A 17623-nucleotide genomic window follows, 5' to 3' on the forward strand; every position below is an offset into this window, starting at 1 on the left:
CAAGCGATGATAAGGTTGGTCCCTCAGCAGATAATGGACCGACTAACGGGGAACATTGTAGTGCATATGAAACATGAGGGATTAGCCAACAGGCCAATCGGTTTCTGGAAATATTCCCGAACCCAGTCATTCAGTGGATTCATGCAAACAGCAGAGTCTCAAACCAGAAGGTTGCAATGATGATTGTACGCGAAAGATGGTGTTTCTCTGATCTGGTCAGATGAGGATTATGAAAGATGTACTGATTTGATGTTATTTATGATGATTAGCAGGCGTCAAGTGATATGTCAAATCTCGCCAAGACGAACGGGCGCATACGCCGCATAGGCTTGCGTAATGATACCCTTGTCCACGGATTGCGACAAAGTGGCAATGAGACGTAGAATGCAACGTCCTGGGCTCCATGGTTGAGTGATTGGATCGGCAGAATCCTGCGGCAATGGCAGGGAATAGCCGGTGTAACCTGATCCTTTTGTTGTTCTCAATTTCTATTTCCCCTCAATTGCAAACATGAATCCATGAGACACCGCAATAATGGCTTCACCCAAATCGGACAGCCCAGGCGGAAGTCCTCGCGATGGCGTGAACAAGCAGAATATTTCAGCCGGCAGTTCTCCTGCTGAAGGCCCTATTGTCGCACAGGTACCAAGCACTAAAAGACAATTAGTCACTCCTCGTATTGATGTGTTCAACAGGAGGAAAATGAAGGAGATACCAGCGACTCAGCGTTTGGAGATGATGTGTCAGTGTCTTCTGGATCATGGAAACTCTAGACTAATCCATTCTCTACAGAGAAAGCTCCACTGCCTCCATCTCGTCGAGCATCCTTGAATATCGCAGATTCCAAGGACGAACCTTTCATAGCGAGAGGTACAATACGGAGTACTTTACACCCAACGATGAGCAGCAGAGAGATTCAATTGACATCACGTAAGATCACCATCATATTGGCGGAAAGTACTGACATGAATAGACACCATGTTCTGACACTGCTACTTGATGGAAAATTGACGCTTGTCCCTTTTAAAGATGATATTCAGGTTGGCGGTCCCTTTAGTCGCCGAAACACATCCAGAGACACTGACAAACCAAAGCGAGTACTTGATGTTGGTACTGGAACTGGTATGTAACAAGCCCAAGCTTGAGTACATGGGGACTGACTGTTTCAAGGGATTTGGGCAATGTACTTACCTCTTAAACTCCCTAGTGGGATGCTGATCAGATACTGACTGGTGTAGTGACTTTGCCGATGAACACCCCAACGCCGAGGTCATCGGAACAGACCTCTCTCCCATTCAACCAAGCTGGGTCCCGCCAAACGTCAAGTTCGAGCTCGAAGACGCAACAAAAGACTGGAGCTGGCCTGAGAATCATTTCGATCTCGTGCATGTCCGTTTCCTCATGGGCGCGATAGCAGACTGGGGAACACTGTTCAAAGAGGCTTCTCACTGTTGTATTTCAGGTGGTTTTGTTGAGTCTGGAGAGATCAACCCAACCTTCTTCTCGGATGACGGTAGTATTGACGGCGTTGAGGCTCTTCAGACTTGGAATCAACTGGTGGTTGTGAGTGGTAAGGGCTTTGGAAGAAGTTTCACTAATATTGAGAATGACGTTCAACTATTTCGTGATGCTGGTTTGGTAGATGTGCGAAGCTTTGACTTCAAAGTACCTACCCGACCATCTAGACCTCATAAAAGGCTCAAGCTAACATTATTCAGGTTCCCATCGGCGGATGGCCGAAAGACGAAAAAATGCGAAAGGTCGGCCAGTTCCTCCGAGCTTCCATAGAGAATGACCTCGAAGGTGAGTCAACCTCTTCTGAGCTTGTGATCTAGAGATACTAAAGACTCCAAGGATACACGATGATGGTTTGGCACCAGGTCATGAACTGGCCCGAGGATGAATATCAGGTATTCTTGATGAACATGAGAAAGGCATTCAAGGATAAGAGAGTTCATGGCTACATGCGTGTTCGATATGTCTATGGCCAGAAGCCAGATACGGAGAAATAGTTCTAGACTATCGACTAGTGTCTCGTCATCTTCCTGTAGTCCCAGATAAAAGGATTGTACGAGGGCGGAGCCAGGTTCGGCTAACCTAAGACCTTTGTTTCCTCTTCTTGCAGGATTAAAGTGGAAATCTAAGGCAAGAAAGCTCCGGACCTTGATCCTAAGTGATCAGAATATTTCAGTAGCCTCAGCTCGAAGGACTCTTTACCAACTTTTGTTTTCGTCCCCTACCTTGATCAAGTTTTGAGTTTTCTTGTCATAAGGAATCTCCTGTAACGAGCATGTGCCATGTCTATCACACAAATTCGTACCTGAGCGAGGAGCCTTGCCAACAATTCTTTTCACTAAAAGCGCCCTGTTTTTCGAATGATAATACGGTCATCATCTCTACTCACAAATGCTGGTGGTTGGCCTATTGGTATGCAGTTGGTTCAGGACCCTAAGCTTCCTCCATCGTGTTACAGAAATCCTTCCAAAAGTCACTAAAAGATCGAGAGCCATAACTCAAATTATTGATCTCTCACCTCCTCAAATACTTCGTATTCTATTAGCTGAACAGCCGCTACAGACTCTGTGAGGTTGGCCTAGGAGAACATGCCGCGGACCGAACTGGTTGGTAAGCATATTGCTCTTTTTGCAGTAACACAAAAGAAAACTTGAAATTCATTTTGCACTAGACTATATACGCCTCTTTGAAATCAAAATCCAGAATCGATTAACTGTTGAACTTTCTCGACGCCAGATTTTCTCTCTTCAGCGCAACCGCGTAACTCACAGCAAGCTCTGATTCCGAACTTGAATTTGAACTGGGCGTCCTCTGCCCCGACGTGCTTGTAGTCTCAGACATTAAATCGTCTATTCTACGTGTTAGCAATGTGAAGTTCACTCTTACCCATTCGAGTATTCCTCTTATTGAACTCACAAAGGCGTGCACTGACTTCCTCTAGCCCATCTGTAGTTCCTTTCACATTCGATGATTGACGGTCTCTTCTGTTACAAGACGTGCAGGTCGGCGTTTTGGTACCATCTTCGAGATTGTTAGATCAAACCGTATGCTCAGCTCACTGACTCACCATCATCAAGTTGACCCTCTTCCTCCTGGTCTGGATTCATCTTCGGGTCTTTAGTGTTCGGATGGACCAGAGGATCAATAGTAGCCGCGGTACTGAGGTCTTTGCTGCGAGATTTCGCAGATCTCAGGCGAAGTCGGTTACTCAGAGATAAAAATCCATTTTGTCGTTCCTGGCATTCCAGTATGCTTTGGATCTCGCTCTCTAAAGCCAGCCTCTCCACAATGGCCTTTCCTTCTACCGCCAACTTTCTGGAGCGCTCTTTTGAGGCTTCCAGATCTTTTTCACAGGTATCTAGGTCTGCGGAAAGCTTGGCAGAGAAGCTTTGAAGTTCTTGGAGACGAGCGTGTTGTAGGGACGATAGACTTCCTCCACTAGCCTCCCATGTCTCAAGGATGGTCTTGGCGAAGGATTCCCTAGCCATCTTCTCACTGATACCAGTCTCAAAAGTCGATTGATATATCTGAGAGGTCTCCTTGTCGAAACTCTGCAGCATTGTCAGAAGCTCATGTTCTTCCTGCACGAGCTGGCTTGCATCCACCATCTCGTCCTTCAACTCGGGCTTGTTGGTGTGGTCTGGAGTAAATCCAATGCCTTTAAACCGAAGAAAGCATTGAATGAGGACCATAGCAACATTCTCTGGAACGCCAATCTGGCTCATCATTTCATCTTTGCACTCCTTCGAGGGAGTTACTAACAATCTTATGACGTATGATATGAAGTTCGCCGTAATCGTCGGATACTGATCCAGTGGTAGTTTGGTGTCGTTCAAGGTTCTCGTTATTAAGACTAGGTTCAGTTTCCCTTCCAGTCTCCTCATCTCAGAAGATGCCAAGAGTTGCAGACAAGGGAGTTCCAAGTCAACTGCGGCAGCATGAGCTTCAAAAGCAGTGGCAAGCTCTGAGCAGTTTTTTTCGTCTTCCGTTTCTCCTTCGGGTTTGAGGCACTGGTATTTATTGGTGATTAGATAATGAATTATTATGTGCCCAACTGAGAACGGGTATTCTTCGATATTGACCATGTCGAGTGGTTTGGAGAAGATGTGTTTCTTGTCTAGCCGTGCAGCAAGTTTTGGGCATTTTTTGAGGATCGTTCTAGGGATTATAAGGGGCCCTTGGGATCGGAAGAGGATATGACAAACATCCCCGGTGTATTGGCTTGTCCCTTTGTTAGTGTCTCGGCTAGTTTGTAGTGTATGTCACAGCACGTACGACTGTTCTGGGGACTTCATATCGCTTTGATCCATGACTTTTACGTGTTTGTTTCTTTTTGGTGCCGATGAATTCCAAAGAAACAAAATGAGGGGTAAACATGCGTTATCTGCTGATGAACATTCTTATCGTGTTGATGTTGTCTATGACGCGTTCTGGTAGGCCTCCCTGGTAGGCCTCCCGCATCACCAAAGGCGCCTATGCTGATCAGTAATTGGAATCACATTAGAGACCCTTGTACTAGGTACAAAAAGGATTTTGAAATTCATGGTGTCAAATGGTCCAATGCTGTTGTCGGATGTCTATCCACCTGGCCCCGAGACTGAAGTCTCCAACTTTCATTCATGCCCAAGATTTCTACAACTGTTAACCCTACTCAATCTCTTATGTTCTGACTGGATCGGTCTCGGGAATTGGCTGAAGTGCACATTTACTTTCCAGGCAAAAGCGAGGCCCAGTTACGCCTCCTAATCACTTGACATATTGGCAAATCGAAAGACTTGAATAATGCGGCCCGTATTAGCAAAGCGGTGCCTGTACCTTCGACACGCCCCAAACGATATGCTCGGCAGCCTTGATAAAGTTTGAGATGCTATTTCTTTAATTAACGAATTTTGTTCCTCAAAGCACACATCTTGGGCATCACATTTCACAATACTTAATTAATTGCATCAAGGTCAAGCAATAGAGTGTAATTTCCAATCTGCAAACTACTAGGCGATAAAGGAGGACTTTATCTCCACTGCAGTGATTTGCAATAACTAAGAACTGATGTAGATTCATTATCCTGAAACCCTGATATCTCAAGCCAATGGATCCTCTAACCTGCATATGACATGCAACGCCCATCAAAGCTCAAACACCAGGACTAGTCACTAGCAGGCAGTGTTGCTACCAACTGTCGTACGCATAGAGGAGATTCATCCTTTCTGCATGACGCGGATCCTCTGGGTTTGGTGTTACAGTAGGTAGAGTCTCCGAGTCGACAAGCACTCCATAATCATCGGAATCCACGAGACTAGTAGTCTCTGTCTTTTGGGATTGCTCGGTCTCGGACTTGGGTACCTCCCAGTCAGCAGCAGACGATTTCTCAGGCGCTAAACGGTTAGCTAGCTGCAATAAAAGCATTCGATCATGTATTCACTTACCAATAAAGCTTTTCATGGTTCTGATGGACTTCCCAAGTTCAGGGATAGCGGGGGATGCCTTTTCAGCATCAGCACACCCGCCGCAAGGAGGCGAAAATGGACAACACCAGCCTCTCACCTTTGAAGGCCCAGATCGAGCTTCCTCTTGTCCCTTTGCACCACCAGACTTATTGTCAAAAACAGATGTTGCGGAGGCCTTGGACGCATGTTCTTCCGGTTTGGACACGTCTCGTGCCTTTCCTTTATAATCGGGCTGCGGGTTCTCAGGAAATTTCTGAGGCTGTTGAGTTCGAAGGTGGAACGGAAGTTTCGCCGGTTCAGGCTCTCTTGTGGCAAAACCCCAAGAAGTGTGCTGCTTTTGTCTCGAAAGGAAGTTAGGCATACCTCGGGCTTCATTTCCAGGTGTAGGCTTCGCTTTGGGTTCACTTGTTGGCTCAGCTCGGGCAATCATGAGCAACTTTCGCAAAAGTATGTCTGTGATGCTGTTTGAAGTAGCCCGGCTCAGCATAGTAGATGCCAATGGACTGTGAGGGAACGCAAGCACTTTTTCAAGCTGTAATGAGATGTGTTGTGTAAGTTCGGGGACGTTGTTATAGTCGATATTCATCTTTCCCAAAATGGAAATAAGATTCAAGAGATTCATTTCATGGCAGACACGCGCGCACTGCTTCTTGGCCAGGTCTACCAAATCAGGCAGTTTCATCTTCCTAGCGGCTTCAATGACCTGCAGCGATACCTTGAGCTCATAGCCCTTCTCCGTATCGCCATATATGCCCGAGGGCTTGATGTACTTGTACTGCTTGGTGTAAAAGAAATTGATGATCACGTGGGCTGTATCATATCCAATTTCCTGCAAATCCACGGTCGGCGTGGCCGAGCTGTATGCAGGGTCTTGCGTACTCTTGTTGGACGGAACATGGTCTGGGACGACTCCTCTGTGGATCCAGGTGATCGACTTTCCCTTTAACAGAACCTTGAAAAAGTTGTTTGCGTAGGGTCTAGATGTTTGTTAGTTTAGAAAGATGCATGTTAGTTCATAATACTTACGACGCAGTGAACTGAGCGGGCGAATCAGACATGGTGGTTGGATCTTGCGACATGAGGCTCAACTCATTACCTATCGAGCTTAGCAAGAAAAGGATGATGATGATAAAAAGAAGAGGTTGGCGAGGGCACTGACGGGGGCGATTTGTGGAATTTATATGCGTGGTAAGATTTCTCGTATTAAGTGATGGAAGCTTAATACACCACCTACGAAATGTAAATTATCTCTCCCATAAAATGATTAGAACACCCAATCATATCGTAGGCTGGGTGGTGATGACTTTTGACACGCACCTCTGATGAACTATGCTGCCAAAAGACTTTTGAAAGGCGAAGCCACGTACGAATATCTGAAACTCAAACGCCGACTGGATGGGCTGACCTTTCCAGCAGATTCGATAGTTTGAGGTGTCAAAACTATGAGTCTTATGTGCCCATTGTGCTGGGGCGTCAAACTTTGTCACCTCTTTGAAGAAGATTCTGCTTTCAGCTACAGGTTTCACTTCAAAGACAGTTAGTGACAGTGACATTTGATTTGATATAACGATGGAAATAGGTTTCACTAGGGTTCTTCGTCCTACGTCACTCGATGAGGCACAGAATCTCTTGATGCATGAATTCCAATGCTTAGGTTTTCCCTCTCCTTGCATTATCAAGACCATTGTGTAAAGTCGAGGCTTATTTACCTATCACCTCAAGTTGTAGTTTATTCTTTTCAAGACTTGTGTGTTTTATTGTCTGGCTGTATCATATTCACCACTATTTTCACAGTCAATCTGCGACATAAAGATCGACAGTTACCAGATCTACCAGAATAAAGCAAGGGAGATTCTAACAGAAAGCAGTAAAAAGACCAAATACAACCTTCCACTTATAAATCCATCTCCATGATAGGCTCCGATTCCAACTTTCCCATCAAAGCAATACAATCTGTATATAGAGTCTCTCTAACCAGGCCTTAAGGAATATGTCCAAGGAACGTAGTCATATTCAGATGAACCCGTATCCCAATCCATCGGTCCTACAACTTCAACAGGGTCGCCTTCCAAGGTATCCGACGAAGATTCAGAGTGCAAAGACTCGTCAAAGGAGGTCACCGTGACCTCGGGTAGATTCAGGACGGATCCAATTTGTACTGGTCGATCGGAAGCTTCTGTAGCGCCATCTTGAGTATCGTCATCTTTTTCCGTAGCTGTTTCTGACAAAGGTTCGCCTGATGTAGTTGAAGGGCCAGGGGTCTGACTCTCGCTTGATGCATCGTGTTTTCCCTGCGACCAGTTCATTCCAAAAGCGTCCAGCGCAATTATTTCTCGCTCTTGTTGCATCTGCGACAGGGTACTCTCAAAAGCCATCTGCGCCGTTCGCGGTCGATCTTGTTCCCTCTGCGGCCTCACCTCAGACATCATCCGCTGTATGTGCTGTAGGTCTCCATAGTCTTCATTGCTGGATTGTTCATCATCAGTATCGCCGTCGTTGTCCATAGCTTCTTGCGACAAAGGTTCGCCTGATGTAGTTAAAGGGCCGGGAGCTGGACTTTCATTCGATGCATCGTGTTTCCTCTGCAGGCAGTTCGTCTCATAAGCCATGTGCGCCATTTGGTGTCGCTCTTGCTTGCTTATGAGTGGAATATTTTGCTCTTGGCGTTGCAAAGCCTTCATTTTCCATTCCCCATCAATCTGTGTCTCCATACCGCGAGCGTAGGGAACGTTTTTATGTCTCGAAGTCGTCGATTGATCTTTGAATGCCGGGCGGGGCACAGTTTCATTGCTTCTTGGAACCAAAGGAGGGAGAGTTATCGGAAGGGGGGCAAACGCGGGCCTGCTAGGAGGATGAAAAGTTGGTTCGGGGGCTCCCTGAAATGGCCATCGGGGAGAGTTTTCCACTCCATTTTTGTCTTTTTGCTGGGCCGTGGGACCGAAGAATTGAGTAGCAACTGACTTTCTCTTTCCCGCGATCTCACTCTTCGGTTTTATCCACCTCGTTTCGGGACACTTGTCATCTTCCCAGCCAATATACTGGGAAATAGCTGCTGCCTCGGCGACCTTCCGTCTATAGACCTCGCCTATGATGGAGTTCTTTTCATCCGAATTGCATCCGACGTCGCTAATCTCTACGATTGCCTTCAAGAGCATCTGAGCAACTGAGAGTGATGGTTCGGTCTTTAGTTTGGCAAAAGCCCTTTGGCTATCTCCCACGCCGTAGTCCAGAGCGGAACCAACCAGTCGCTTCTCCAAGTACTCGGAAAACTCTGGAAACAAGTCAGAACGGTAGTTCGCTTCTTCAAGGAGCTTGAAAAGTTCCATCAGACCCATGTCTAGAGCCCTGTAGAAGATCTCCGTCTCGCAATCCATTTTAAGGTCGTCCATGTTAAACCTGTTTGCAACACTCTGTAAGTGAATAAGGCTTTTGAATTCCTCATTTTGCCTCTTCTCGGGGAGATTGTGTTGGAAATTAAATATCCCAAATGTGAGATAGTCCCCCAACAGGTGTCCAGCACCTTGTGACACAGCGCGCAAGCTGAGGTAAAAAGGTCCGGGATTCCCGCAGTAGGAATCTTTCACACCATGGTAAGTGTGGTTGTAGATATACGATGGTACGTGACTGGTGACCAGCCTGTAAAGCAGCGGGTACTTCTGGATCTTTCCCAACTGGACGTGGAATACCATTTGCCCCTCAACTTCGATAGCGACTGGGTGATATGTCCCGACCCGCCAGGGTACAGACAATGACATGTCCATGATCAAGCAAATAGACTTGGTGTTTTCGTTTGTTTGGCGAATTTGTTCACGTGGTATGGTGAGGGTATGATGTGGATGAAAAGAGAAGGGAAGGTAACCAGCTGTTGCACGGGACATGGCATGACATAAATACCTCGATGTTGATATTTTGACTCTCCTCTTACAGCTTGACTTTGAATCAGAGTTCTGAGACGCCATTGCCTGCCTTTCTCATTATGAGGTGGCCTCTAGCTCACAAAAGGCTATTAAGCTAGAAGAACAAATCATGAACCGCCACGCATGGGATGGCTTGACTCTGAATTTGACTGTGAAAAAGTCTGTCTGTTCGAAGTTTGGGCACCCTTTAGCCACTGGAGTAAGAGTGAGCCCATGAAAGCCAAAATCAGGCGGTAACCAATAACATTAAAATGGAGCAATTACAGTTCCTTTTTATGAGGGATAAATTCATTTGAGCCAATAGACATGAATCATCATTCTCTCTGGTATGCTCTCGCTTACTGGGAACCTTCCTTTCGCACAACCCTTTTCTTCCGCGCCACCTTACGATAAGAATAAGCCAATCCATGTTATACGTAGCCATTTCAGAGGGGCTAGGTTATTTTAGAAATTATTCCTGACTTAGTAGTGGTCTCGCATTTCTGTGTGCAAACTGTGTCTGTCTTTTTGAGTGCCCTATGGAAGACCCCGGTCACGTGCATCAGCAGCGACAAACCCACCGGATGAGTAATTGAGCCAACATCGCTACCACACCCTCAGCAGCAAAGCGGAACATTAACAGTTTTCATTTACGACTACATGATTTCGCTTGTTCTCTTTGAGCTCAACTGGGCTTATTCTTAGAATTTCTTGCTCTGTTGTGTTCTGGCATGAAGTGCTTTGCTCTCGCTGAACAAAGTCAAACTTCGTCCTAGTCACGTGCTTCCCATGGGGCAAGCGGATCAGATTCACGACAGTCACGATAGCAAGCGAGCTGTGAGCAAGGGGAGATTCGATGTATTCCGAGTTGGCCATTGATACCTTTCATAACAGGCTACTCTAATCCCCACATGTAATCCTGTTGACCTCGAATCCACCATTCCTTCCGCAATCCCGCGTTTCGTGAAAACCCTATCACCAGTCGTAGCATGGTTCGTCCTCTGGGTCGTCCAGGCTGTAGTCAGGTGTGAACTGAGTTGTCGAGCCGCTATCGCTGACAGTCTCAATGTCGCATTGGTTACGTCGCTCGAAAGTCTCGGGCTCGGGAGTCTGGTCCATAGTCCCAGCGCGGGTGGCGTAGGGGTGAGCAGAAGCTACAGCTGTTAATGTCTGCAACTTGGGAATAGTATGGAGAGCGGGCAATGGATCTTACTAGTAGAATAACAGAGCTCACTGACTCTCCCATCTTTCATTCCGATCTGCAACCAGCTGGGACTGGTTAGATGTTCCTCGGCGGGTTGTTGACCACGGATTTCAACTTCGCGAGCCTCTTTCTCTCTGAGTCCCCGGTCATTCTTCCTACGAGCAAGAACGTCGAGGCGATTCTGCTGCCTGCGGGTGAGCTTCTTTCTCTTTGAGCGCTTTTGCTGGAGGTCTCGTAGTTCTTCAGCCTCGCGAGCCAGTGCAAGCTCTTCAGCTTGTCGAGCAGCCTCCTTTTCCACATTCTGGGCTGTTTGCTCTTCAGCTTGTTTCATGGCAGCCTCAGCCGGGCGCAGTACGATAGCGGGATATCCTGAGGTAGTACGCTGATAGTTCGGTTCTTCCTGCTGACGGCTTTCTGAGGCCTTTGTGAGGATGATACTTCGCAGTAAGACCTTGCTAAGAGAGTTGGAAGCTCCCATCATATCCAGGATAATGTCGGCGCCGCTCTCGCCATCGGGGATGACGTTCTGATTGAACGATAGAACTCGTGATTCGATGTACGTGGCAATTGCAGGATTTTCATCAAAGGTCAATGCAGCCTCTTCCATGACCGCAATCAAGACAGGAAGACTGAGCTGATCGCCCAGACGAACTAGCTCCGCTCGAGTCATTTCGCGGAGTCGGGGCAAGCTCAGAATACCGGTAGCGACATAGACGCGAATAGCAGTCGCGAGTTCGGCTGAAATTCTCTCATCGTGTTTCTCTTCCAGTGGCTGGAGGCATTCGTAGGTACCCGTGACGAGATAGTGAATGATGACATGCCCTGCATCGAACGTGATGTCGTCTAGCCGCAGACTGGACAGAAGAGGAAGATGACCGTCATGTCGGAACTCTCCAGCTTCCTTCAAACCCTCACTCAGGAGCGATTGAGGGATGTGTAGAGGAGTCGCGCCCGAGAAGTAAACGGCACAGGAACCACTCGCATAGGGCCTGCTCGAGTGGTCAGTCAAGGTCCGTTTCGGATACCCAAGTACTCACGAGTATGTTGGTCTGGCGTCGCCATGTTCCGCCATCTTGCACAGAGTTTGTCGATTGGCGAAAGGATGAGGAAACGCGCCAGCGCAGAGTTGCGAGATGAAAGAGAGAAGAAATGCGAGAGAGGGAGAGGCAGATCTCGAGAGACTGCGCTTGGCCCTAGCGCTGATGGAGCTCGTTAATCAGACTCGGTTTCACAAGGCTGCTTAACCCTGCCTGGCAGTGCCGGTGTCATAACAAGCGGGTACCTCGCAACGACGGGAGTCTGACCAATTGTTCAACTCTTTGTTTTGCTAAATCATGACTCCACTTGAGACCAAGACATGGCATCTTTAGACATTTCAAGCTGGCTATCACGATCAGTTTACAATCATTGTCACATGCCATACAACAAACATCTCTGCCGGTAAATTAAATGCATTATCATTATCATTTCTCGCTTGCTAGTAAACAGGGCTCCAATAACTCTCGCTCTAATATCCATAAAAACATGTATCTCGCAAGTCATCTTCCAAGAGGTGATAGACATGTACTCAACGAGTGTAGAATAATTTTAACAATTTATGTTGAAAGACAAGTGATTGTTTTCTGCGTGTGATGCGTGGTCCCAGATCACTGGGCTGACTCGTTGTAATTTTGTGACCGAGTTGCTGCATGGGCATCTCTGATGTGGGGACGGAGAAGGGTAGAGAGATTTGAAGATATTGACTCTTGTGTCGCCTCTGGCTACAGCTGTAATGACTGTCAGGCTGAGTCGTAATGTGTATCAACAGGGTTAATGGAGAGTGTTGTATGTGTGTGTGATGTAGTAGTCGAGCCAGAAGAAGGTATGGATGCTGCCCGATGTAGACACCCATCCTGCACCCTTGTCTCACTCCCAAACGCGAGAAGGGGTAGAAACAGTTCCAGCTGCATGTGGTATCGTCGGAAATGAGATGCCAAGTTTCATGCTTGGAGGAGACTTGTTGTACTTTCGTCATGCTCAAGATGATCTGATGAAATAGGTAAAACTGATAGTAAAAATGCACTTATCACTCGGGGCTGGTTTCTCCTTATTGCGGGTGCCGATCTTCTGGCTACTGTTGTTGCTTCCGACCATGGCGCGCATGACTTTTCCACACTTGATCTGGGCACTTGGGATCCAGTGATTGAATGGAGTCAGAGAATACTCCACGACGTCATCGTCTTCAGGATACATCTGCTCGCTTTCTTGTGCCATTTCTTGGAGAGACGCCAGATATTCTGTCAATTCCGGCACAAGGGTTGGAGCGGTCTGGTTAACCATACGCCAGCCTCGGTCTAGAGCTGGTCCCTGGGCCTTCTGCATAAGCTGTAGTATCGACCATAAGCCGCCCACTGTTTCTGGAGGTTGCACATGCAAGAGAGTTTCTGTCGCCTGTTGTCTTGTTGTGCTCTCCAGGACCTCGTCGGTGTAATCGTCGATTCGGTGGATAATGCCGGTGATATGCTTCATCGCCAGGGGAGTATCAACAGTCATACTCAGTCTCCAGACAGGGTTTATAAGCTTGGCCAGCTTGACGACATGATTCCTGGCTAGCAAAACTAGGTCATAGATGTTGTACATGCGTCCGAGAGCCCAGGCCATGAGTGCAGTCTTGTAATCGCTCGAAGCTATTTCCTCGTCTTGCTCTGCGGTCTCGTAGTCAACTTCATAGGTGTGTGACACTATGTAGTTTATAAAGACGCAACCAGTGTAGTCGTCTATGCCTTCCATCTCGTATTCATCCTTGTCCTTAAATAGTGAAAGGAGGCTTCCAGTATTCGTGATGAAAGAACTGGGGATGTTGTATGTCGTAGTGACAAAGTGAAATTGGTAGCATTTGCCAAGTTGGCGTTCGGTAGTCATGATGGCGAATGAAAAGAAAAATCTGAATTTGAGAGAATGGAATGGGATGTACAGAGAGAAAATTATCCAGTTCTGCAGAAGGGGAAGACGTTCACTTAAATAGACAACAGAACAGAGTTCAACAACGCACATCAGTCGCTTTGCAGTGACCACTGTCAAAGTCTGATCAAGCTTCTGGCTTTAAGGCAACATGCTAAGCCCTAATTCGTGAGTGTGCATGACATACTTTGCCATGACTCACTCAAGTAGAGATAAAGGTGTAACAAGGTTCTGGCACTGGCAACCCATCATTGGCTGTCAACTAACCTTCACATCGCCTCCCAATACATAGCATGGCTTTATACTTTTAAAAAGAAAGCATGAGCGAGAATTCAGATGAGACACCACGGTAATGAGTCTCTTTGGGCACGCAAGGATGTAGATATCAGCACACAGATACCCGTTCACGAATCGAAGTCAAAACCTACGGATAAAGGTTTTACAAATCAGGAGAAAGGCCAGACCACAGATAAGCTTTTCTCGTTCTTATCCACATAAAAATGTTGGTTTGACTTCTCGTACTCTTACTGCACTTGAGCCTCAAAGTATGGCTAGTCGGATTATGACGATACGAGAACACCCAATCATTTGAGCAGGGCCTGCACTCAGAAAAGGTTGATAGAATAACCTCAAACTTGGTGACTTCTTACGAGCAGTTAAATCGCCAGCCTTCTGGTGCGTTAGATTTCAGCTCCTGGACTATCACGGCGACACGCAGCCTTCCTCCTCTAATTTGTTGACAAAGAGTTTGGTCTGTCTCAATCAGATAGCACGTATCACCGTGGTCCAAGTTAGCATCAGATATTCACGAAAGAAGGTACACGGTGGAACATTTTGGGTGAGACTAAGACAGCTATACTCATATACTAGAAACATTTCGGTTCGGTGTGACGATACATAAAGAAAATATTGTTACATATTTCATCTAACATGCAAAAAGCTTCCCGTCAGACCCTCTCCATTGTTATCCCCCCCACCCTACCCTAAGTCAGCACGACTGCCTTTGACGCCGGTTCCAGATCAAGATGGCTTCCCTCGAATATCCTTCTGAAGTACGTGCTGTATTTGGTATTGTACTCGAGCACAATATCCTTTGAGGTGTGCGTTTCCTCTCGGACCGGCGCGTGTAAGAGAAGAGGGAACAAGCAGGCTTTGATGGTGTTATTTTCACGATCCGAAAACATGCACCGCTCCATACGCGTATCGTCGAAGGTTTCATCAGGCTCATAGTAGAAGTACTTGAGTCGCGTGGTGGTTAATGTGAGTTCGAGCTTGAAATCCAGCGCCTCTTCGAGAAATGATCTGAAATCGACATCTGGCCTCGACACTTCTCCCCCGTCTTCGGTTCCACCATTTGGAGGCACCCAGAAGAAATCCAAGTGTTTGTAAAGGATACGCTCCAGTTCATCAACCTTTCTTTTGATGATTTCGGTTTTATGCTCGACGATGAGTTGTGGGAGAACATCCCTGTCTGCTTTATGAAGCTCATTGGGGCCCGCTGGATCATGAATTAGCCCCTATCCTCATAAATGCTACAAGCACTTACAAATATGGAGTATGAGTTCTCGATAGGCTTCCGCCACAGGATTGGGTGCTTGAATGAATGCTGGGAAGGCTGGCTCGAAGATCATTTCGATAACTGCTGAACCTACCAGTCCTAGGAGCAACTTTTCTAGCAATAGCTTGGACTCTCTGACTTGAGAAATGCAATCCTTTAATTCTCGTCTAAAGGTATTAAGAGCCCAAGACTCGACGAGATCGCTGTGGGAGTCTTGCTCTTCCGGTGCTTCCGAGTTATCTCGGCAAGCGATGGCACAGGCATTTTGCATAAACGAAAACAAACCCAAGTACATATCTGAGATTTCTTTCGAACTCAAACCTGGATTATTGGGATTGAAGTTTCTGATGCGTAGGGCCCTCATGTGCGACCTTTGCATATATTCCTGAAGTGTGTTTAGCACGACGGCGTCGGGTTTGTAATGTTCCGCTAGGTCTCTCTTGAGCCGTCCATTTTCGATCTCCGAAGCAATTAGCCGGGTTTCTATTTCCACTATGTCTCTTCTATCGGGTGGTAGGGGATCGACAAAACCTCTCTTTGGGGATTGGTTTTCGACAAGTTGGTCTGTCGAGCCGAGGGGTGATGAAGCTTGGGATGGCTGTTGCTCTGCTATTGGTTGACCGGCGTCCACGGAGGAGCCTTGATCAACTAGGCCGGTGGTTTTTGTCCCTTCTTCATTTGGTAATATCTATAGCCGGATGTTCGTCAGCACGGGATGAGAAAAGAGTGGCAGTATTGACTTGACGCGGTCGAACTCACGGCTTTCAATTTCTCTGAAGAGACCAAGAAAGTCACTAAGAGTCTCTTGAGGCAGCATTTCGCACGTGCGTCGTCTTTAGACTGGCCAGTGCTACTGTCGGGTATACAGTTCAAGAACTGATCGACTTTCCTCGACAAGTCCTCTGGTAGGTTCAACGAATCGAGGCCAGATTCAAACAAGTTGGCATAGTCATCTTCGCCTTCCATCTGGCCATGCTGGCTTAATATATGCTGCAGCTGCTTCTTCGCCTGTTCATCGGTGAAGGCTCTTTGAACGGTGTCTTGGAATTTGGGAAATGCGGTAGTCCAGAAATCAACGCCATTGCTGAAGCTCCATTGGAAGTGGGCTAGAAGCTGACAGGTCTCGTCATGTTCCCATATCCTCTGCTGCCTTTGTTGCCTTCCACCAGGCACGCGCTTCTCTTCAGATTTCTTCCTCGGGGGGTTATCTGCGTACTGGACTGTCTTGGTCCTTTTTCTTAGGTTGTACGGCCCCTCGCTGGCTCTTTTTGGGCAGCGTGGAGCGTTTGGATCCATTGTGCTGAGGATATCCAGTAAGTTGTGAATTTGTGAAGTTGTAAAGTTGTAAAGGTAACGGTTGGAATGAATTCGGTGAATGGTTCTTTGGCTTTGTTGACAAACACGAGTTTGTTGGTTCCTTTGTTTGACGAATGCGCGTGGCGTTTCTTTGTTTGATACCTAGGCACCGATGCGTCCTGGGCTCTTCGGATACTTGCATAGGTAATTGCAACCACGCTAGAAGAACAACCAGTGAATTGACAGATATGATCACACCTACAGACATGAAAGACTCTGACAAACAGCAGATCAAACTACCGACGCGAAGATGTAAAGCCGAGACGTCATATGCCCTTCACGTATGTTAGTTGCATATGGAATAAGTTGGGTACTTTCTATGAGGTACAATCAAATTATATACATTCACAAAATTGACAATGGTTTTTCTTTACCAGCAAATGATAGTGCAAGCCATACTGCGGTTTGTTTTTGACTTGTTTGGATTCCGGTGAATCATCAATGTGCAAACTGTACGACGATACCTCAAGCAGCATTTGCACGCTTGTCCCATACAGAATAAGGCAGCCATCGCTAAGACATATTTAACCTCTATCCTTATTTTTTTTATATCTTGTTCACTTCTTCCTTTCTCTAAAACCCTTCCCTCTCACTAACAACACCACAATGCCTTCTCTTCAGGCCCCGAGTAAACTTGTCGTTGCTATTTACTTCGGCGAGACAAACTCTTCCGTTTCTTACGCTTTTCTTCCTGGAGGAATCCACCCAGAAAGCCCCCATCAGGCTGTCAGGACAGTTCAGAGTTACCCGTATGAAATATCTATGCAAAGAGGGAATCCTATGTCCCTGTAAGTCCCAACACTGATGCGGTACCCTAACAACTGGGAATTTCGATCTCTCGATGAGCTAAGGAGAGAACCACCAGGTACTAGTCGTTCGGTGAAGGGCCAGGTACAATGGGGATTCCAAGTACAACAACACATGGCAAAGGTCATGTCGCACTCGGATAGTACACACTCTCTGCTGTATGGGTTCAAGAATCTTATAAATCAATCAGAAAATCACGAGATTCAGAACCGCCATCTCATCGAAACCCTTCACCGGCTATCCAAGAATGGTTCTTGCTCAAGGGAGATCTCCGTTCAAGAGATAGTGCTCTTGGTGACTATTAACTACTTAACGAACTTGCTTAGTCACGCCAAGACTGAGATTACAGAGAGCACTATTATTACATTTACTATAGGATAACTGCGGCCTATAAGGTTAAGCT

At 46.7% G+C, this 17623-nt stretch overlaps 7 protein-coding genes across 7 annotated transcripts; 1 reads left to right on the plus strand and 6 right to left on the minus strand.

Annotated features, from left to right (window-relative positions):
- Positions 1 to 534: 534 nt before the first annotated feature.
- FSUBG_1040 (methyltransferase) lies at positions 535 to 2012 on the plus strand (the record flags this gene model as incomplete). Its single annotated transcript, XM_036674975.1, has 8 exons — positions 535 to 642; positions 696 to 742; positions 793 to 930; positions 974 to 1122; positions 1171 to 1183; positions 1239 to 1665; positions 1719 to 1803; positions 1855 to 2012. 8 exons carry the CDS (start codon positions 535 to 537, stop codon positions 2010 to 2012), a joined length of 1125 nt encoding a protein of 374 aa, XP_036543626.1.
- Positions 2013 to 3065: 1053 nt separating this feature from the next.
- FSUBG_1041 (uncharacterized protein) lies at positions 3066 to 4100 on the minus strand (the record flags this gene model as incomplete). Its single annotated transcript, XM_036674986.1, has 1 exon — positions 3066 to 4100. The coding sequence occupies one exon, from the start codon at positions 4098 to 4100 to the stop codon at positions 3066 to 3068; it is 1035 nt and encodes a 344-aa protein (XP_036543627.1).
- Positions 4101 to 5181: 1081 nt separating this feature from the next.
- FSUBG_1042 (uncharacterized protein) lies at positions 5182 to 6517 on the minus strand (the record flags this gene model as incomplete). The annotated part of the gene is made up of 3 exons (XM_036674997.1): positions 5182 to 5387; positions 5439 to 6436; positions 6486 to 6517. The coding sequence occupies 3 exons, from the start codon at positions 6515 to 6517 to the stop codon at positions 5182 to 5184; spliced, it is 1236 nt and encodes a 411-aa protein (XP_036543628.1).
- A 912-nt stretch (positions 6518 to 7429) lies between these two features.
- FSUBG_1043 (uncharacterized protein) lies at positions 7430 to 9220 on the minus strand (the record flags this gene model as incomplete). Its single annotated transcript, XM_036675006.1, has 1 exon — positions 7430 to 9220. The coding sequence occupies one exon, from the start codon at positions 9218 to 9220 to the stop codon at positions 7430 to 7432; it is 1791 nt and encodes a 596-aa protein (XP_036543629.1).
- Positions 9221 to 10330: 1110 nt separating this feature from the next.
- FSUBG_1044 (uncharacterized protein) lies at positions 10331 to 11631 on the minus strand (the record flags this gene model as incomplete). Its single annotated transcript, XM_036675017.1, has 3 exons — positions 10331 to 10515; positions 10569 to 11548; positions 11597 to 11631. 3 exons carry the CDS (start codon positions 11629 to 11631, stop codon positions 10331 to 10333), a joined length of 1200 nt encoding a protein of 399 aa, XP_036543630.1.
- A 944-nt stretch (positions 11632 to 12575) lies between these two features.
- Positions 12576 to 13460, minus strand: FSUBG_1045 (uncharacterized protein; the record flags this gene model as incomplete). Its single annotated transcript, XM_036675028.1, has 1 exon — positions 12576 to 13460. The coding sequence occupies one exon, from the start codon at positions 13458 to 13460 to the stop codon at positions 12576 to 12578; it is 885 nt and encodes a 294-aa protein (XP_036543631.1).
- A 1022-nt stretch (positions 13461 to 14482) lies between these two features.
- FSUBG_1046 (uncharacterized protein) lies at positions 14483 to 16353 on the minus strand (the record flags this gene model as incomplete). Its single annotated transcript, XM_036675039.1, has 3 exons — positions 14483 to 14997; positions 15046 to 15745; positions 15817 to 16353. 3 exons carry the CDS (start codon positions 16351 to 16353, stop codon positions 14483 to 14485), a joined length of 1752 nt encoding a protein of 583 aa, XP_036543632.1.
- Positions 16354 to 17623: the final 1270 nt, after the last annotated feature.

The sequence above is a fragment of the Fusarium subglutinans genome (genome assembly GCF_013396075.1).
Source record: "Fusarium subglutinans strain NRRL 66333 chromosome Unknown NRRL66333_c0000004, whole genome shotgun sequence".
In the NCBI taxonomy this organism is placed as follows: Eukaryota; Fungi; Ascomycota; class Sordariomycetes; order Hypocreales; family Nectriaceae; genus Fusarium; species Fusarium subglutinans.